The sequence below is a fragment of the Poecile atricapillus genome, chromosome 4 (genome assembly GCF_030490865.1).
Source record: "Poecile atricapillus isolate bPoeAtr1 chromosome 4, bPoeAtr1.hap1, whole genome shotgun sequence".
Classification (NCBI taxonomy): Eukaryota; Metazoa; Chordata; class Aves; order Passeriformes; family Paridae; genus Poecile; species Poecile atricapillus.
In genome coordinates this window covers 30,218,360-30,239,893 of record NC_081252.1, presented here as the reverse complement: position 1 = coordinate 30,239,893, position 21,534 = coordinate 30,218,360, and the positions used below count along the sequence as shown (strand labels likewise).

Genomic DNA, 21,534 nt, shown 5'->3' with positions numbered 1-21,534 from the left:
CACCAGACCTATATAAACATAACATTGACTTAGAAGTGATGAGAAATTACCATAAATATTTACTCAGTTTTATGTGCCTCACAAGTGTGAAGCTTTAGGGTACATTTTGTCACATTTTCAGGATTTGCTGTGCAGTCACAACCACTAGAAACATCTACTTACAAAACAAAAGCTGTCCTTACTACAAATTAATTTGGTTCTGCCAGTCAAATTTTTAAAATACTTTAAATATGCTGAAATGCCTTCAAAATCCTAAAACCTAATAAAAGATTCTATGGGGTCAGTGTAGATATTTTGACACCCTAACATATTCACAGAAATAGAACTTTGCAAAGCATATCAACATGAACACTTGGTATGGACATATAGAGCCATAGGGAATATCCAGAATATTTGAAGTCTGGAAAACTTCCAAGGGAAGCTGGTGGAAAGTACTTCATGAAAGGAATTAATACATATGAAAAATCTGGGGTTACTGAACCTAAGAACTTCATGCTTTGGTCTTTCCTAGCCCCTCTGTCACCTTGTCTAACTCTGTAAGAGTCACAGTGGCCACTTTGCTACCCCTTTTCATTTGTGACAGAAATACTGGACCATAAACCTCACTCTCAAAAACTAAAGTCTTGGCAGGTTTTGTCTTCTTAACTTCTCTAAAAAGATTACTGTGACTAACACAAAACAGCTAGCTGGGAAAGATTATTATTCAAAAATAAATTGTCCAAAAAGATTCATTAACTTGAACCCAGATTTCACTCCTTTCCATGTAACTTATGCAGGCAAATGACTGGAGTTCTGCGATGTCAGTGCACTTTGAGATACACTCATGGGCAAAGCATTGTTTATGGTTATCTCTTGTCTTGTCTGACATCGCACCATTGCCAGGATTGCCCTCCGAAACCTGCAAAGGGCAAGATAGGGAAAACAGAAAGATCATTAGCTGGAGAACCAAATAGAAGGGAAAAAATTGGTTAAGATGGTCTTAACTATTACAACAGTTTTCAATTTTAATAGAATGAACTTAATAAAAAAACATGTACTTGGAATTGAAAAGGACCTGGGTGTTTTTTACTTCCAAGTAAAAGAGTGTAAACCTAATTTCATTTCTTAAATAGCACAGCAGCTTTTGTTTATCCCAGGAGAGTATACAGCCACAACAAAGATGAACTTACAAAATGTGGAAAAAACACAGATGTTTTTCCATTGTCCCAGCAGGCTCAGGTACGTTTGCCTAGGCAGAGATCACAGGCTCTGCTTGAAGGTTGGTAGCAGAGACAGGAAGAATGCCTCTTTGCAAAACACAGTCCTCAGTCAGAGGCACTGGCTTGATTAGAGCATTTGTTATGCTTGCTCAAATCAGAATAGGCTTAACCTATTTACTTTAATGAAAGAGGTCAATCCATCCTAATCCATCAGAATATGATACATCCAAATCAAACAAGAAAATCTACACAAGTTACCCATCACTAAGACAAACACACTTTGGCCACAGTCATTAAAACCAGGCTATTACTGATGCAATCTAAATTCCATACTGACTCCCCTTGAGAAAACACAAATGGGACTTTCAAAAGCTATGTTAATATGTTCTCAAAAATATGTACCAATTCAGGATGTTCTGATGATAATCATAACAATTTATTTTAGGCCTTCCTGTCCAAAAGGTCATCTTCAGCAAATTAACAGTGGTGTACCCTTTGCTCTTCACTAATCAGCTTGCCATATTTTACAGGTGATCCTCCTATACTCAGATGATATACTAAAATCATGAAATAAACTGCTACTAATTTCAGAACACTTACTTTTTGTTTGCAATGACATAAATGCAGGGATTATAGAATGTGGAAGATTTTGCGAAGAGAGGAGCTATGATGGCCATCGCAGGAGAAATTTTCTTTGGGTCTCCAAAGGAAGACCACAAACACACAATAGAATATGGAGACCATGCCACCAAGAACATTATAATCATCACAACAGACATCTGTAAAACAAGAGGAACAGGTACATAATCAGTATTACCTCAAGATGAAGACCTCATAACAAAAGCACATGCACCAGGTGAAAACAGACCTATCCTGAATGAAATAATATATATAATATAATTACATAATATAATTATAATGTAATAGAAGCACACCTGACACATTCTGACTCAGAAATCTCACTTTGGGGATTTACTAGCACACCTCACTGCCATGTGTTTGGCATGGTGTCATTTCATTACATACAATATTCCTTCAATATCAGCACTGATCATTATGTTAAATTTGCCCATCAGGAGTTTAAATTACCAGAGAGGACCTCACACATGAACTATGACCCCTGTAACAAGTCACTCTGTGATGCTATTACAAACAACAAATATGAACAGAGACAAAAATGTAAGCCAAATATTTAATTAGGCTGTTAATAAACATGTTTCATAAGGCTTAATTATGGTGCCATTAAATAAAAGAAAGTAAACGTTCTAGGACATATAGTTAAGGAACCCAGAAGTGTCTGCCTGGTTTAATGAAGCATTAAAGTTCAAGTATGATACAGAGGAGGTATCTGAGCTGTCACGTCTTCTCTACCTGCCTGCAGAGAGAACAACCTGGGCAAGTTGGGGCTCACACCCCAGGACATGCCATGCCACAGCCAGACCTGGAGAGTGACAAACTGAGGGTAGTAGAAGGTAGGAGGAGTTATCAACTGAGACAGACTTTTCTGGATTTTGTCAGGGACATAAATCAGTAGTGGAAACTGGAATGGAAATCTCAAATGAATCAAGAGGACAAAATAAACCACTAGAAAACCAACAAAAACTGCAGGGCTGTGTACACACAGGACTCCCTAGTGCTGCTCACCTATGCCCCTAATTAGTCTTTCAGAGATCAACAAAATCAAAAAAAGATGTAAACTGCTACTTTGAATGAGCTGCTCTAGAGCATAATCAATACACAAGGAGTGACTCCCACAGAAGATCCCTGTTTAAATACAAACACAATACCAAAAAGTAAGAAGTTTTTCATTTAGATGTTTGGCACACAGAAAGCTTAAAGGATGCTAATTTGCAAAAAGCAGATAGCAGTCCAGTTCTAAAGAAGGATATTGCTTAACTCCAAAGCATTAATTTTTTTCTTTTTGCTTAACTCCAAAGATTTTTTTTTTCTTTTTCATTAAACTTAGTATCTTCAACTGAAAAATAGAAAAAATGCATTTTCTTCACAAACATGAGTTTAAATTTTTAACTGAATCCTCAGTTTCAAGTATTCTGAAAGTTCTTCACAGAAGTAAAACACTCAAATTAGTCTTTTAAGGTAGAAATACTATTCTTCAGAACTTAGCAAGGAGAAAGTTTTCCAAGGAATGCTGTTTGCACTGATAAGTAATTCAAAAACATAGGTACATACTCTTCTGCCCAATTCTCTCACATTTTTTCATCATGCCTAACCATAAATCACATCTTTACACAAAATCAAAGGAGCTGGTGAACTTCAAGATTTCTCAAGGACTTTTATACATTAAAAGAATGTCAGCCTTCCAGGCAGTATATATCATTTCATGCCATAACTCACATTTCCTACTGCTTACATAAGAGATAAGCTCAATAGACTGAAAAGAACAAGGGATTGGAATACACATCTTGGGAGCTGGAAATGCACTCTCATTCCCAGGCCACAAGTTCAATTGAGACTTACCAATCCATTTCAGACCAGACACATCTGTGAACCAAGCAGGAAGCCTAAGGACTCTGCAGACACAGAGCAAAAGTCCTCCTAGGGCACCTTGGAGGTGCACTTCTAGGTAATGACAGAGGAGAAAGGCCAGGAAAATTCACAGTGCTCCCAGCCTTCAAAGTAGCTATTTATCTGGAAAGGGTACTAGACCAAAAATAAAGAATCTAGTGTGGTAAGTCAAGCTAAGAGTTCTTACCAAGGCTCAGTACCAGCTAATATTTAGTATAAAAGGAAAGGGGGAATGTATGAAACCAAAATGCTTAAAAGGCTGCACCATTCCTTTGACAATAGGACTTTAAAACAAAGAGCATGCTTAAAAGAAAACATTTACTACTTTACCTTTGTCACATCTACTTGGTCAGACCAATCTATGTTAATGCTCTCCAGGCAGTTACTGCTGGCATATTGTTTCATTGTCCGGGAAACATTGTAATAACAGTAAAACATGACTGTTAAGGGCACAACAAAATTAACAGCAATTACACTCATTGTGTAGGAAATAAAGGACCTGATAAGACAGAAAAACAAAACAGAGTAACTTACAAATAGCCATCCAGGAAAAGTTACCAAAGAATTTGGTATTTTGCTTTGATTATGACATTTTGTAAGAAGCTCTGAAATAATAAGGAAAATTTTCTTTAGCTACTTTTTTTTTTATTAGAAACTACAAGCATTGAAGTTTGAAGCATATCTCAACTCCTATGGGGTTTTTTTCTAAACTTGCTCTACGTTATTTTTATTGCTTTAAATTATTGTTAAAAATTTTGCTTCATACTTCAGAAAGAAGTTATGCTCCTACAGCGCTGAATTAAACAATCTTAGACTTCAGTGAGCCAACAAGTTAAAATAAAGCATGAGGGGGAATCTTACGCATCATTTTTCCTCCAGTTCACTGTGCACGTTGCTCCAGTGGGGTCTGGAGCGTAGCTGGCCCAGCCTGCAGTAGGCATGGAAGACCAGAAAACTGCATTTATCCAAGCAGCAAGGATGAGAGTGGCATAGCTACGGGTGGTCATTCTTCTTCCTGCAGCCAAGCACAGACAGTCACAAACAGCTCTCATCTGCCACTTCTTTCCAGTGTCAAACTAGAGTGACAAGTGGCTTCCAGCAAGCACATATCGAGCTAATAAAGACCCTTCCCAAGGCTCCCAGTCCCAAACACTGTTTCATACTGCTGACTGACATCTCCAAGCCACTTGAACACCATCACCCTTTCCAACTCAGCATACAGGCAGTACCTGACCCCATCCCCAGGCCAAAAGCTTATTATGCAACATTGCATTCAAGTACATCCTTTGAAAACTGCAGGGCAGGAGTTAACTGTTACAGCTTTAACAGAGGAGAGAAAAACATCCAGGGTGATATTAACAATAGAGGCACACACCTGCTTGACAGAGGTCAAAACCTCACACAGACAGAGGCTTTTTGTGTGCTTCTCTGTATGGATGTGGCCCTCTAAAGACTGAAAATGGCCATAAAAACATAATTTATAAACAGAGTAACAGCCTAATGATGAATTTTTCACTTTAATGAGCAGTATGCCAACTAAGTAACTTACTTAACCAGGTACTGTAGGTTCAAGTTCCACCCAACACTGTAACTATGGAGTCATTCATGAGAAAGCAATATAATCAAATCAAATTTTATTCCTCCCAATGGTGACTCAGTTTTGACCCTAAGCCAGTACCTATGTCAGGCCTGCAGATGGTCAGGTAACGATCAACAGCAACAACAGTCAGCAAACCAATACTCGCCATCCCAAAAAAGATATTTAAGGCAGCATAGATCTGAAATTAAAACACAAGCAAGAAAATAATGTCTGAGAAATCTTTCAAAGATACAAGCATAAACCTGTGTACTGAGTCAACACAATTCAGCCAGAGTTCTCTTCCATAAACAAGGTCTTGAAGGTCTTAATGCAGTACAGGAAATTTGAAGGTGGCTCATTAAAAAGTAAACATTTCAAAAGCACCTGCTTGTGTGAACATTAGAAATCCTAAAGACAGCAGTCTCAAAATCAAAGAAACACTGTCCTTCAATAAGAAAATTTTGAGATTCAGAAATTTGGAGGGGTTTATTTCATGTTTTCAATATATATTATGGAAACCTGAGGAGCATTTAGTCCAACAGAAAGAGTTACAGCTTTAGCACATGTGAGGTTTTGAATTATCACTCTTTCATCTGTTGTGATGATTTCACATATATGGCTCACTGATTTACCCCCTCAGGCTCCATTTTTGTGTGTCAGATCTTTTGCACAGAGCAATCCCAGCATGCTCCAAATGCATCTGCCCCGTCATGCCATGGGAATCCTGACCAGGAAGGATGACTGGGAGAGCTGTGTTACCACTGGCACCCCAGTAATACAGAGCCCTGAGCCAGAGCACATGACACCAGCAGTTATAACAGAAACACATGGCATTCAGACATCTCAGATCACAGGATTCATTTGGTTTAGCTTGACATGAGTTCTGCTTCAAGTGGTCTTAATTATCAAATCAGTGAGATCTCTCAACAACCTGAACACACCACAAGTCAATCCAAACCCAAAAATGTTAAAAGTGAGGTTTCCTGCCAAACAATGACTGAATTTTGAGCTTGAAGGTACTGTCTACTGAGGCAAGTGATGTCTGATTGTGATAAGTATCCATTACAAAAATGTCCAAAATATTTGCCTTAGGACACATTTTCAGTATATGCCTTCACATCACTCCTCATATTCCTGGGCACTTAAGCCCAACAGTCTATCAATAATATAAACTAAAATGACAATACACAGTGAGCAAAGGCCACTATCTCTGCTATGGAAGTATACATTTTTCAGTCAGCCTATTCTTAATAGACAGCTCTTAAAGATAGGCTAAATCTTTAATGGAGACCAAAAGCCTTAGAGGCGTTCATTCTGGATATCCTATTAGGTCCCATCCAAAAGGGACATGCATTTGCCAAGCAGAACTCACCAAGATCTGCCAAGCTCACCATCAACACAGTAGCCACAATAGAAGCTTTTTAGCTATCAGCAAAATCATCAAATGTGCCTCTGCTACTATAACCATCTCTATTTCAGGATTTGATTTTGTAAGCCTTCTTAAAGCTATTTTAAAATGTCTAGTTGATAAATATAAGATTACACTTTAAGCTTGTATTTACAATCTGAAAACATTAAAGTGAAATTCACACAAAATACTGTCTCCAGAAATTGCTGACATCACAGAACATCAGCTTCAGGTCCAGAGTTCTGGATCATTCTGCATCTCCACCTTACCTTTTAAAATAACAGGAGGTAGAGCCATTTCTTATTTCTCAGTTTGATTTTAAGTGCTGAAAACTTTGTCTCTAACAGAATTGCAATACCTGGCATCCGGTATATCCAAATTTCCAGCTTCCATGCAGGTCTGAGGCAGCAGACATGGGGTAACCAATGCCACTAACACCAATATCAGTAAAAGCCAAGTTGATAATAATTGCGTTGGTTGCTGTCCGAAGCTCCTTGTACTTAACAAAGATGCCTAACACAACAATGTTACTGAAAATGCTTATCACTCCTGTAAAAACAGAAAAAGGAAAACTTTACAAAAGGTACATACCAGTCAGTAATACATATGCAGAAGAAAATTAAGTCTATTGTAATACGCAAGTCCCAAAAAATACTTCTTTTCAGTCAAGTAAAATTTTCCAAAGAGGATAGACACCATAGAAAAGGAGAAAAAAGCTTTTCCAATTAGGCAAACTTCAGACGGATTCAGTAAGCACCAACAGTGGAGAATTGCCAAACCCAAGACTTCTGATGCAATGAGAACAAGCATAGCAGAAATTCAAATGTATCTAGGATTACACTCGAAACACTCTGGCCACAAAGTACAGTGCTGACCTCCATGGTAAAGAAGAATGCAGGTTGGTGACCAACAAAAAAAAAAGTATTGGAAAAAAAGCTTATACACCTGATGTAGCAGAAGGCCCCTGCCAAACCCTGAGATTCAGTAATTTTAAAATCAAATGAGGCAAAATGATAATTAACCCTTGGCTATCTCTCTTTTAACACCACCAAACATGTCTGTTCTCAGGTGCAGGTCTCCTGTTGGAGACATCTTTTGGTCGGTCACACAGATGGCATCATCTATTATATTCATCTACTCCCACATTTCAGGAATGGCACTGTTCCTATGCACTCCTAAAATTTAAATAAACAAGGAGCTGAGGATCTGATCTGAAATGAACACCATAGTAAAAAAACCACTTGCAGTGACAGTTCTGTCAGCTCTCCTGTTGACAGATAGCATGTCTTCTCTTGGGAGAGAGGGAGCAAAGGAGATTTACAAATTTAATAATAAAGGCTTCTTAGGAGGCATGTTTTAACAGATACTACAGCTACCAATAATGAAATCTGACATACAACAGGACTGCAAACTTACACCCTCAGAGTGAAGAAAAGATCCTTCTAGACACACTTAAATTTCATAATTCAGTGTCCAGTCCTAAAAGTAAGGGGGCGGGGAGAGGGGAAAAAACAAAAAACAGATGAAAAAGTGGAACCTATATTCATTAAAAATGTCACTATCACTAAAATAAACTAATAGTAGAGGAAAAAAAAAGAATGTTTCAAAGAACAAAATAGAAGATGGAAGATGGATTCCATCTTGAATAAAGTGAGAAAAAAACATGTGGATACAAGAAATTCTCTCTTCTCTGCTTCTGAGGAACGGGTCAAGCAGATGAATGAAGTTTCTCCAGGCAGCAGTTAAGCAGCATCCATTAAAAGAGCATTGAAGCTGGTCAAAGTGCTGGAGCACAAATCTTTTGAGGAGCAGCTGAGGGAGCCAGGTTTGTTCAGCCTGGAGAAAAGGAGGGTTAAGGTGACCTTATCGTTCTCTACAACCACCTGAAAGGAGGGTGAAGCCAGATGGGAGTTGGTCTCTTTTGCCAAGGAACAAGCTATAGGGTGAGAGGAAATGGCCTCAAGTTGCACCAGGGAAGAGTACTTTTGGATATTAGGAAAAAATTCTTCACTGAAAGGCTTATCAAGCACTGGAAAAGGCTGTCCAACAAACTGGTTGAGTTGCCATCCCTTGTAATGTGTAGATATGGTGCTTAGAGACATAGTCTAGGGTGGGCATGGCAATGTTGGGTAGTAGCGTCAAAGTAAAAAAAAAATCAGCTATACATGTATAACTTGTAATTTACCTTTCCAGCTGGCATTTTAAAATACCAGAGCATTTCATCACTATTAGCAGAAAGACACCCATGAGGCAGCATAGCTTGCTGCAGCCTGAGTATCCCTCTTTCCATTACAGATATGAATACACTGACATGCGTAATGCTTAACAATTACCTCCTTCTCAGAAAACAACACCTAAATCTTTTAAAGAGTGGCATAATGACGAACATTGTACCCAGACTTCATTCTTATTCTTATACTTATACTTATTAACAAGGCTTAAGTCTTCCAGATGTGAAATTTGCTGTGGTAAGGCTTTTGCAAAGCAATCAATCATGCTTTCAAATATTTTATGGACTTCATTGTCAAAAACATTTCTCATTAAGAAAGTAAAGATTTATTAGACTCCCCCAACTATAATTAGAAATAAAAAATGAAAAAAACCTAAAACCACAAAGTAATCCAACTTTTTTTTTCTCACAAGTGATTTAATTTCCATGCAAGATTTAGAAAGAAGAGCTGGGTTGATTCTGGCTAATTCCATTGATAACCTATGATCACCAATGACAGCTTTGATCCTGAACATCAGCTGGTCAAAACTATCAGAAAATATCACCTTGTCACATACTACATAATCAATTTTAATGAAAGTATAAGAGGTATATCTATTTCCAATACTTGACCATTATTTATCTATTTACAGCTTCTTAAGAAGCCTATTGCTCTGTGTAGCTGTTCTACTAATTTCTCCAAAGATCTTAAATAAATTATTGGATCCAAACATACCCACTTTTCCAGAGCAGCAATTTGATACTCACCACTTCAGACATGTATGCTAAAAAAACTCCAACTATCAGTGATACGTAAATGTAAAATACATTAATATTTTAAAGTATTTTAAAATCTAACTACAACATGGGAAAATTTATGGTATAGTCAATGAATAATGACTAAACTGATTTGATTTTCCGTAATAAAGATATAGAAGGCCTGTTTTTAAACACAGTAGGCTTCAGTTTTGGTTAGGTGGATATTTCATTATTATGGCACTCTCTGCTTCAGAAAAGTACTACTGAAGAAATTGTGGTTATACAATAAGTTTTTAAGGAGAGAATAAAAACAATTGTATAATCATTCAAGTTTAGCCAAAGACCACTGCAGTCACAGGGAACAAACATGATGTGACTTAGATTCTAACACATGTCATTGGTGAAAAATACAGCTGCAGCTGGAATCTGCTCTTCTCTGATTAATGACCAGCTCCCTCCCTCTAAGTCACATTCCAACCCTTCCCCTTACATCCCCCTAACAGACACTCGCTCACATGCTCAGACTACACATATATTACTACAAACATGTGGCCCAGGAGAAATCTCAAGATAGCTTTGAGCACATCACAGAAAAATGCAAGATGTGACAGCTATGCCCTATTTTTATCTCTTTTGCAAGCTGGCAGAAACTAATTCTCACTCTCTTCTATAATTACATATCAACAAAATGTATTTTTTGAGACACGATGATGCCTTCAAATATAGAGCAGAAAACTTAGATTCTGCACACTTCAGATGTTTCTGCATATTTCAGTCAGGCAGCTGATTGCTAACTTGTCAGTAAACATGGAGAAAAGCCATCAGACAGCTGTCCAATACAAAATGAAATACCATCACGGTTACTGTACGAAATGAGCATTCAGATCTACAAGTTCTATTTTAAAAAGTTACGCAACAATTTGCCAATGCCCATACCTGCTGTTATTAAATAAGCTGCAACTATGTTGTGCTCAGTCTGTGTGAAGGCTGAATGAGCTTCATTGTCACTTTCTGAGGAATTGGATGAGTCATTCCAATGCATTTTCGACAAAAGACTGTCGTCTATCCTCTGCAATAATTCATCAAGAAGAGGAAACACTACAAAACCCTGTCAGGAAAATTCTTTCATTATTCAACGGACTCACTGAAAAATTAAAAGAAGGGGGGTAGGGAGGAGTTCCCCCCACCATTGACAGCTTCCAAGCATGATTTAATTGGACTAAAGTGGAAAGAAGTTTACGCTCCCAATCTATGCAGGAGATTGTTAATTAAAACAAAGAGCAGCACAGAACAGAGTGAATTTTGAACAGTATGCTTAAACTTCAGTCTTACTGCTAATGAGATTAACGGTCACATGCCCCCAAACTTTCTCCCCTCAAACCTCTTGTGCAATGCTTTGGAAACCTCAACAAAAGTTGACTCAGTTCAATCAATCATCAGCCTGGCTTGGAACTAATTCCCATCATCACGCAAAGCACAAAAACCTGCAGTACAACATGAAGACACAAATGTCAGTTTCCTTAAAAACAAGATACATTTATCTAAAGCACATCCCTTCAAATCTTTAAAGACTTACTTCTTTGAGGTTCTTTGTTTGATTTAAACTCTCTGACAAAGACACAAGAAAAACACATTCCAGTATTCTCCTAAGCAAAACATGACTTTCAGAAAACTCAGTCGCTATGTTTCTAAAATAGCCTGGTCTATAGAAAATGGTTGTTGAATATGCTTCACTCTCCTAAACACAATACACAAAAGCTTACTTTGGGCAAATTTTCCAAAGCATCTTACTGGGCATTTTTCAAAGACTTGAGCAGCAAAAGCTCATGTTTCCTTCTCTTCAACGATCAGGTACCAGCACACCAAAGCAAAGACTTTAAGAAAGCATGCATAACGATAGCTGCAATAATACCCAGTGAATTTCTGATAGCCACTACCAGAAAGCAGCTGCCCTCCCTCAGTCCTGCCTCACACAGTTTTTGCCTCCAGTCAGTATTCATACTGGGTGTAAAAGTGACAAAGATGAGCACCAGTGGTTCTTCAGTTGTGTGTGGTTCACAGGCAGGTCAGGCAGGTCAGGCAGGTCCCAGGCTAGGGCTGGGCCTTCAGAGCAGCGGTAAGGGTACAGAGACACAGGAATGCAGTCATCCCATAGAAAGTATACCTGAAGAGCTGTCTGTTCTCTAACCTCTGAAATATTCATAGAGTGTTCCCTTCCTCAGTTCTCCAAAACAAACATTCTGCATCTTTCTTTTAAACCTAAAGGTATGAAAATTTTTATAGAAACTTGGGCAGTCGCAGCATTTAGTCATCATTATGATTACACACGATTTCACATCACAGTCCTACGAACAAATGTTTTCTTTAATGCCCCACATCTACACTCACAGCTCTCACGGTATTTGTATTATTACAGTGTTTTTCCTGTCAGAAGAGATTAGGCAGGAACAGGGTGGGAGGGTTCTGAAAGGAAAGATGATCTGTTTGGCAATGAAGCCACTTCCCTCGTGCAACATTGTCCTGCCCTGAAAGATAAAGACATGGCAATAGTTTTATGTTTGCTTTCCTCCTCTGACACTTTGGCAAGATTTTCAAAAGCACCTCAGACCCTGCAGATTCCACAGAAGTCAGAGCTTACAATGTTGAATGTCTCAGAAATTTTTACTCAGATAGGATTCTAGATGCATAGTAGCAATTAACAAAAGAAATTTTATACTTGCTGATTTAAATATAACTTTCTAATACATTCAGTCTATCCTAGGTACCAATTGTATCTGTCTTTTCTCAAATTTGATTAATTTTACAGCAACTAGAATTGACAGAGAAAAGTCAAAACTAAAGGCAAACATCATCAAAAGTATTTTTTTTCTGGAACATTGTAGTTCATAAAATAAAGCCAAAAAGATCAAACAGGAAATTAAATATTGAAGTATAAAAAAAATTCCACAGCTTCTAAGCCAGGTAAAATATGTCCTACCACATTGCTTATAAATACAGGTATAAGAATATAAAATCCAAAACCTCAGGCTATTTTTATCCTTCAATAACATAGCTTTACAGGTGTCAGACAGGCACTTTATAAAATCAAGTGATGCTTTTCCTTCCCACTTGTCCCAGATCAGTAGCAAAACGTAACATCTATTTAAATCCATTCTTCAATTTGCTTGTATCTCTATAGATATGTGGGGCAATGCAATGTGAGGTGTAGCATGCTGCTGTCTGTTATATGTAAAATATGTAAAAAACGCATGAATGATGTGAGTAGATAAATGTATGTACCTTTTGCATTAAAAATAAATTGGAAAGCAAAACCAACCCCAACCCTCTTCCTATTTCCAGCAGTCAGCCCGCTACAAACCCACCCCAAACCCAACCCCTCCCACGTTTCCTATGCTCTTCACTGCTGGAGCGCTCTCTAAGGCAAAATGTCCCTTTAATCTTCTCCCAAACGGATGCAAGTGGTTCAAACCCCGAGAAAAACAAATTAATAACTTACTTCTTTCCCCTTGTTTGTCAGAGAGAAAAGTTGCAGAGATTTTTACTAGACTTAAACTGTTGGTTAGAAAAGTTTCACTCTATAGAGATTTTCAGCTGACAACCCTAAAAATGCATGACTCCACTAAGATTTTTACTTGCCACACATCACACAATAGTTATGCTTTTTTTTAATTAATTTTTTAATTAAATTTTTAATTTTTTTTAATAAACTGTTTCTTTCCAAGACAATGCTTTACACAACTGAAAATTACTTCACACCAGTACATGTGTGGTAGTCCAGCATTTCTTCAGGCAAACATCCACATATACAAGTCAGTGCCAGAGAAAATCCTTCCTGTTCTACAACTGCCCATATTGCAGACTTACATATAAATATCCAATTATTTTCTGCACTTCATCAAATTTTTCTAAGTAACATAGCAAATCTGTGAACTACATGGAGCTACCCTATCCCAGCATCTGCAGAAAACACAAGGAAAATAAACAGCTCTGCAAGGAATGCAGGGGCAGTAAAGCTGTTTTCAATTGGTAACGATTTAAACTTTATAATACACCTCCATGTAGTACCCTCTGTTTAAGGATTTAGATCCCAAATACAAAAAAAAAATACCCCCACAATTTTGCTGTGGCACGGACAAAAGGCGCCAGGTCCTCTACTTGTTAGCAATCTGATCCTGGTGATGCACCAGGTGCCAGTTTCACAATCAGCTGGAAGTCTGACCCTACACTGGGTCAAACACTGCCATGGCAGTGGAGGAGGACACGGGTAGGTGACAGCACTACTGCTGCATACTGAGCTGCTCTGAAATCCACGTGAGCTTCAAAGGAACATCCGGGACAGCAACTGCCCTTGTGCTGCTGGAGCAGGTGGCAGGTGAGAAGCTATTTAGATGGTCCAGCTACGTGCTCCAAAGGCTACCAGAAAGGGGAATGAAGACAGGGAACACCAAACTGTCATCCAGAGCTTACACTAACACCTTACCCCCAACTCCCCTCACTTCAGACTGCACTGTGACTTTTCTTCCCCAGACACTACAACTCCTTGAAATTTGCCATTTCTGCCACAGTACCTGTGAGCCCCTCGCCTATTCTCTGCAGCAGCAGCAGCACAGAGCATCTGTAATTACAGATATAAATAAAACCTGAACATTTCACTTACTAGGACCAGGAGCACTGTAACAGACTCAGAGCTAGAATTTGAATTAGAAGCTCAAGACTGACAGAAAAGTGTCATATAAAATTAGGGGACCTCTGTCTTAATTTGTTATAGCATTACACTGCAAACAAGATGTCTTAATTTTTTTGAGACTGAATTTTGATCTATTATTGTTAGCATCTTACTTATATTAGGAGAGCAGGGTCACACCATGACACAGAGAAGACAACACAGAACAGGGACTGAATGTGCCTTGCAAATAACCCCTTCCCCAGAATGGAGAAGGAAAAAAAGGCACCAGCATATGGAAAACACATCCAGTTTCCTCATATGATTTTTCCATCCTAAGAACATCCTAGAACCTTTGTGGAGATATAAGATTATAAATTTTCTCTGGATATTTGCATAAAATCCATCCAGCATTATTAGTATATGTAGGCCATGCCATAATGCTCCTCATGCATTTGTCCATTGGGACTGCAATCTCTTCCCTGTAATCAAGAGGCCAATCTTTCCTCCAGAGCTGCAATGGATATTGCTGTTTAGCCCCTCTGCATACAGAGGTCAAAGCCTTTGCTTTGCTCTTGCAACGCCTCAGGCTGACTCACTGCTCCATCTGCTGAGAGATGCAGCACACATCTGCTCCTGGGCTGCCAGGCAACACTGCCTGCAGCCAAACGCTGCCTGTCACACCCTGCACTTCACAGGTCATGGCAGGAGATTTCTGAGACCCTGGGAAAAAGCATGTCCCTGAAGAGCAGCATGAATTTGGGTATAAGAGTGAGGACTGTCTAATGTTAGTCGTCTAAAGTCAGAACAATAAGGAAAGAAGATCTGAGCCAGCTGCCTGCTATTGAAGCATCAGTGAAGAAACCCTGCACAGTACAGCTGCAAACATGACAAAAGTCCTGACAGTGCAGCTGCACTTGGTTTCTCTTGTTCAGCTGCAACGTGGAATGCCCAAAATGCAATTACTTGCAAAGAATTTAGATAAAAGACAATTTTACAAAGCCTCGAGTCAAAGCTCTGACACACTTAGGCCTAGCACTGCATAGCAACAAAAGCCTAATCATTCTCACAGCTCTGGATTTAACTGACCTGGCTAAAGCTAGGCTTGTAGCAATACCAGGAAAAAAAACACCTGGAATCCCTCATTTCCTGGGGTTAAGAGTAGACTCAGCTTCTTCTCACAAAAGCAGACCTAGCAGAAAATCATCATTCGGTGTTTTGTTACCTTTATTAAGCAGAAGGCTAACATAATTAAACTGCCTGTTACTGCATTCATCAATTAAGAAGTGTAACAGTACAATCAATTCTGAAAGGAACCTTTTTCACACTGAACAAGACGTGCAAAATACTTGCACATAGATTACTCTACAGGCCCCTTTCAAAAGTCCTTGGTAGGAGAGTCTGTGAACAGACTCCTGGCTTGAGCTGAAAGAAATCCAGGGAAGTTCTATTTTCATCGATTTTAATTCCAAAGTTCCAGGGCAGAGAGGCACCCTGGCCTCATCCATCCTTAGGAAGACACAGTCACTACCTTTCCAATAATCCTCATTATGCATCCATTTAGAGACCAAAGACTCATGCAGACTTTGTCATGCCTTTCTAAGCAATACATACCTGAAAGTATTGTGTGCAGAGGAGTCCTTGATGGGCCATTTAACCTCAGCTCTACACAAACCCAGAGCACCAGAGGTGCAGTACCAGAACACCAAAACCTCAAGAGAAACAGGCTAAGGAGGATGCAGGGCCAATTAAAAACCCTTAGCATTTTAATATCAGTGTAATTAGATACCATCAGATGACTGAAGTGTAGTATTAACCTTGTCTTGTTCAACAGACAGCAGTTTCTAAGAAGACTGTTCTTAATGCCTTTGGCTTTCATTAATATTTATACAGAAAAATTCACAAAACATACTTTGCTGTCTTCTCCCTTATGCATTATTATGCATTTAAAAAATAACCAACACAAAAGTTTGAAATTTAATTTATAAAAAAAGATTTACAAAGGTTGTTTAAACGGCACATCCATTTCAGAGCGTCCCAGAAGATTCAATATAAACCGAGGATGAGAACCAGGGATCAGTCATGCACAGGTTCACACTGAAGTATGTGCATGCAGTGAACCTGCAGGGTCTTTTGAAAACCCCTTTCAACTGATTGTTTACTCCAAACTCCAACATGGAGTTAAGCATTGACTGCACTGCTTGTCAGAAACAAGCAGTTTAAGAATAATAGCAAATCGTGGCTTAGTTAGAAAAGTTTACACATATTCTGAGCAGTCTTCAGCTCTTCACCTGTGGCTACACTCCCCTCATGTGTCCATCAATAGTCATTAAGTGTAAAAGTAACTGTCATTTGTAGCTTCAAGTTCTTTATAAAAAGATTTCCAGAGTCCTTTACAAAAATTTTTCATGGTTCTTCGCTTCTGCAGATGACATGATAAGACAATGAGGAAGGAGATACTCATGGCTCCACATTTAATGTCCTCTTCCTATTTTAAGAGAAAAGAAAAATACATCAAACAATTCTTATCTTAGTTGTGCTTAAAGCAAATTCTACATATAACACTGAAGGAATTGATAGAATAAAATGTGAAAAACTAACAGAGTTTTACACATGCATCAACAAATGCACAGCTGTGCTTCAGTTTAAACCACCAGGATGCACAGATATCTCTTGCATAGAACTATAAACATCGATAAGACATTAAAAATCAAAACATTCTGTTCAATATTTACAAGCTCTAGAAATCAGGAGCTTTTCTTATTACTGAAAGGCAAAAAACCACATACCCCGAAAGCCTCCTCCACCACCTCTTCCTCCTCTGAATCCTCCTCCTCCTCTACCTCCTCTGAATCCTCCTCCTCTTCCTCCGCCTCTGCCTCCTCCAAATCCTCCTAAAACAAAAGAAAGAAATTACCCTTTGAGGAGCATATAAATTCTTGGTTATGTACAACAATTTATTTCATTGACAGCTTCTGAAATGAAATGAAACAAACAACAACAAAAACCAGAAACTGTCAATAGCCAGATAGTTACCAGGTCAATTACTAGTACCTTGTTTCTTCTAGGGACCATCTGGAGCATTTTAGGTATTGCTTAATATCTGATATACCATGTCCAAAATACTAAAGAGACTTAACTTCATTTACAAGAGCAAAAAATGAATTACATATATTAACCAGTAATTCATTACAACTACTAGTAATTGTTATCTATTAATTACAACTCAACAGAACATTAAAACAAAGAAACCAAACCATGTTGAAACACATGGAAAAGGGGCAAGAAACTGATGTAAGAAAAAACAAACTTCAGCTTTAATTGAAGAGTACATCATAGGTGATGTTCAAAAAGCTTTCTGGCTTTGTTATAAATCAGCATTCTCTCCTCCTTATGCTTTGGAGCTGTAATTTAGCCAGTCTCATCACTTGAAAGGTATCGCTGCCTTTTCTATAGTCAAACAGCAACGTTTTTATTTGCAATACAGCTGTTGATATTAAAGCACTCACCAGCAGCTTTAAAAAACAAAACACAAATACTCCACAGAACAAGTGACCAAAGCAATCCACAGCATCTCAAATAACTCTCAAATAACATTCTGTAGCTTTCATTCTTGTGACCTTACCTCTACCACCGCCTCTTCCTCCCCCACGTCCACCACCACGTCCTCCTCTACCACCTCCTCTGGGAGCACCTTTTTCTCCTGGGGGCCTTGGCAAAAATCTCTGAAGAGGTAGCAGCTTTGCTGGATCGATGTAAAACTGCAGAAGAGAGTTCTATTAGGCTTTCAAAATACCAAGACTAACAGCACATTGATAATCTCCCTCTGCAAATATCCACAACTTGGTCTTATCCCATCTTGTCAAACTGCCCTCTGCAAAAAGCCAAATAGAGAAAGCACACAAGAAGTAAATCACAGAATTAAAAAGCTGCTAAAGTATAGGTGATACTTGTGTGATTTTTACATCATGAGCAGGGAGAAGGAATAAAGTGGCAAATACAAAACTGAAAAGGACAAGGAACTAAATTCCTATGTATGCAAAGAACAATCAGCTTTTAAAATTATTAAAAACTTAATAAAACTTTTATTATTTGCTGACAAATGAGACCTAGCTAACTGATGACTTTCAGTAAAATTCTGTTACTGAGATTGACTTACCTTTTGCATTTTTTTAAATGAAGAGGCTCTCATGTTCTCGGACAGTTTCACTGAAAAATACTGTTGGTTTCTCTAAGGAGCATTGCAGCAATAAAATATTAAAAACTGTGATATTCATCCAGATATGGAAGAAACATTCAGACATTTTCTAAGTTAGTATTTTATAAATTCAGCCAGATTTCACCACAATTGCAATTAAAAGTGATTTAAACATGCACATTTTAGTTCACATTTAATGTGGGAGAGGAAAATGCATGTAGCTAGTAACTGATGCTCAACCAACAGGCTGAGTCTTGACTGACATGTTACAAGGTTACTCCCCCAGCTATCCTGCTTTTGTCATGAAGTCTAACTATCTGGCAGTGACAAAAGAATGCATCCAGTGTCTCTGTGTCAGGCTGGCTTTGCCAAAGATGTCCTGGCACATCCCACTGTTATGAGCAGGTTAAGTAATAAACTGGACAACAGATGTGCTGAGCAACAGCACATCTTAGTATAAACTCATTTTATAATAAAATAATGAGCTGGAGCATGACCAAGGTCCCCTAATGCACAAAAAAACTCAAGGCCCTTGATCCAACTCTGTTATGGCTTAGTAACCTAAAGCAGAAAACTTGGTCAGTTAGCCAGAAAAAGTAACAACTTGAACAACCATGGATCCAAGAGACATCATCAGTACTGGGACAGAGTGAAAATCTCTGACTGACTTCAAGTACTTTGTCATATCAAAAAAGCTCTAAGAGAGGCACTTAATGTGAATGAAGCACCTACTGAGACCAACAGTTGCAGAAAATCTCACATATAACTGGTAGCCAAATCCTGAACTATATTAAAATCCTAGAGAAATCCCATTTAATATCCAATCAATTTAAAAAAACCAAATATTCTAAGTCACACATTTTTTTGAAGGATACAAAGTCTCTCAGCTGTCCAAATATTTCATCCACTTTGCCAATCTGCTCCTTATTTTCCAGGTACACTGGGGCATTGAAATAAGGCACCTTGTTTTCTTCTGTTTTACATTTACAAACTATATCATCTTCACAGGGATGCATGAACTCTCCCAAAACTAAAATAAAGAACAAACAAGCTAAGGAGCTGGAGCAGACAACCAAAATTAAATAAATTAGATTTCTCCATGTAACTTACAAACTACCCTTTCTGGAGGGCCCTGGTCATATCCTCCTCTGTTGAAGCCTCCTCTTCCACCTCCCCGTCCAAAGCCACCTCGTCCGCCACGGTTAAAGCCACCTCTGTCACCACCACCTCCTCCACGGTTGAAGCCACCTCCTCTTCCTCCTCCACCTCCTCTTCCACGAAAAGACATTCTCTACTGTTTCCTACATTGTGAACAAAAAAAATCAGCTGTTTAAGATATAAAAGATATGTCACATTTGATTTGCCTTACAAATTACAGTCTCCTGTCAGCCTGGTTTTGTTAATTTATTGGTTCATCCAATTTTCAATCCTCACTAAAAACATACTGGCCTATGAAAAATCAAGTTTACACCCAAGATAACATCCACTGCAACATCCAATTGCAAAATGTGACTGGCAGCAATCAGCACTTTTTTCACCCATCTGTATAAAGGCTGATGACAGTCCCCAGACTCACAAGCGGCACAAAGTGAGAACATCATAGAATGGTTTGGTTTGGAAGGGATCCTAAAGATCACCTACTTCCAAACCCCCTGCTACGTACAGGGACACCTTCCACAGGTTGCTCAAGGACCCATCCAACCTGGCCTTGAATACTCCCTGGGATGGGGCATCCACAACTTCTCTGGGCAACCTGTTCCAGTGCCTCATCATTCTTACTGTAAACTTCTTCCTAGTATCTATTTCAACCTACTCTCTTTCAGTCTAAAACTATCTTCTCTTATTCTATCCCTATGTCCCCTTGTGAAAAGTTCCTCTCGAGCTCTGCTGCAGCCTCCTTCAGGCACTGGAAGGCTGCTGTAAAATCTTCCCAGAGCCTTCTCTTCTCCAGGCTGAACAATCCCCACTCAGCCTGACTGCAGAGGAGAGGTGCTCCTAAGCCCTGTGAAGTCCTTCGTGGCCTTCTCTGGATCTGCTCCAAACACTCCACGTCTTTAATGTGCTGGGAACCCCAGAGCTGGTGCAGCCCTGCAGGTGGGGTCTCACCAGAGCAGAGCAGAGGGGCAGAATCCCCTCCCTGGCCCTGCTGCCCACGCTGCTCTGGATGCAGCCCAGGACAGGTTTGGCTCTCTGGGCTGGGAGTGCCCATGGCTGGGTCGTGTCCATCCTGCACCCACCAGCACCCCAAGGTCCTTCTCAGCACGGCTGCTCTCGGTCTGTCCATCCCCAGCCTGTGCTGGTACCGGGGGTCGGCCCCGTTAAACCTCAGGAGGTTCCCTCGGGAGGCCGCACTGGGGGCGCACCCGCGGCGCCTCTCAGGGCCCTCGGGGCGCGGCCTGCAACCAGGGCCTGGGGACCCCGGCTCGCGGGGCCACTCCCTGAGGGAGGACAGACAGACAGGGATGACTGGCGAAGGAACAGACAGACAGACAGACAGACAGGCACACACACAGACAGTTATGACAGGGGCTCCATCCCCTCCCGCGCGGGCCGTACCTGCACGTGCGCACCGGCCCCGCCCGGAAACACCCGCGCTGCCGCAAATGGGGCTGCCTGCCGCAAGTGAAAGAGCACCCGCCGGCCGACACTGTCGCAAACGGCTTTAAATTCCCCATGCCTGCCGCGCTGCTGGGATGGGCGTGGCGATGGCAGGAGCGCTCCCCACAGAGCTGGTCTGTGCATAACAGCACCGTGTGTAACAGCACCGTGTATAGCAACATTGCTTTTTCACAATAACCTGACAGCCATGGACGGCCGCAATCAGGAGAGCCGGTGTGATGGATCGGTCGGAGTCCTCTGCGCAAAGAAAAGAAAAGTGTAACCCCAACAAGCGCTTCCTTTTAATCATTTGTTTCAAGGGCTTTACTTCTGTTATCTCGTCATACACTTATGACAAAACCAGTTAAGGCAGGATCTTTTGAAGAGATCAGATT

At 39.7% G+C, this 21,534-nt stretch overlaps 2 protein-coding genes across 2 annotated transcripts; both read right to left on the bottom strand.

The window, feature by feature from the left end:
* Positions 1–768: 768 nt before the first annotated feature.
* On the bottom strand, positions 769–10,825 carry RRH (retinal pigment epithelium-derived rhodopsin homolog). The gene is made up of 7 exons (XM_058838840.1): positions 10,617–10,825; positions 7,071–7,261; positions 5,404–5,503; positions 4,587–4,740; positions 4,056–4,224; positions 1,800–1,978; positions 769–898 (listed from the first exon to the last, which is right to left on the bottom strand). The coding sequence occupies exons 1-7, from the start codon at positions 10,720–10,722 to the stop codon at positions 769–771; spliced, it is 1,029 nt and encodes a 342-aa protein (XP_058694823.1). The 5' UTR covers positions 10,723–10,825.
* A 5,483-nt stretch (positions 10,826–16,308) lies between these two features.
* On the bottom strand, positions 16,309–21,232 carry GAR1 (GAR1 ribonucleoprotein). The gene is made up of 7 exons (XM_058838870.1): positions 21,098–21,232; positions 19,652–19,842; positions 19,417–19,571; positions 18,503–18,562; positions 17,969–18,104; positions 17,133–17,237; positions 16,309–16,831 (listed from the first exon to the last, which is right to left on the bottom strand). The coding sequence occupies exons 2-7, from the start codon at positions 19,827–19,829 to the stop codon at positions 16,818–16,820; spliced, it is 648 nt and encodes a 215-aa protein (XP_058694853.1). The 5' UTR covers positions 19,830–19,842; positions 21,098–21,232; the 3' UTR covers positions 16,309–16,817.
* Positions 21,233–21,534: the final 302 nt, after the last annotated feature.

Excerpts from the sequence above, each read along its gene's own strand:
- RRH (XM_058838840.1), bottom strand. The coding sequence starts at position 10,722 with ATGCATTGGAATGACTCATCCAATTCCTCAGAAAGTGACAATGAAGCT. Across the intron at positions 4,741-5,403 it reads CATCTGCAGGCCTGACATAG|GAAGAAGAATGACCACCCGT; the intron begins GTACTGGCTTAG and ends GCTTGGCTGCAG. Across the intron at positions 4,225-4,586 it reads AACTGGAGGAAAAATGATGC|GTCCTTTATTTCCTACACAA; the intron begins GTAAGATTCCCC and ends CTGTCTTATCAG.
- GAR1 (XM_058838870.1), bottom strand. The coding sequence starts at position 19,829 with ATGTCTTTTCGTGGAAGAGGAGGTGGAGGAGGAAGAGGAGGTGGCTTC. Across the intron at positions 18,563-19,416 it reads TTGGACAGCTGAGAGACTTT|TATTTTTCAGTGAAACTGTC; the intron begins GTATCCTTCAAA and ends AGAAACCAACAG. Across the intron at positions 17,238-17,968 it reads AGGAAGAGGCGGTGGTAGAG|GAGGATTTGGAGGAGGCAGA; the intron begins GTAAGGTCACAA and ends CTTTTGTTTTAG.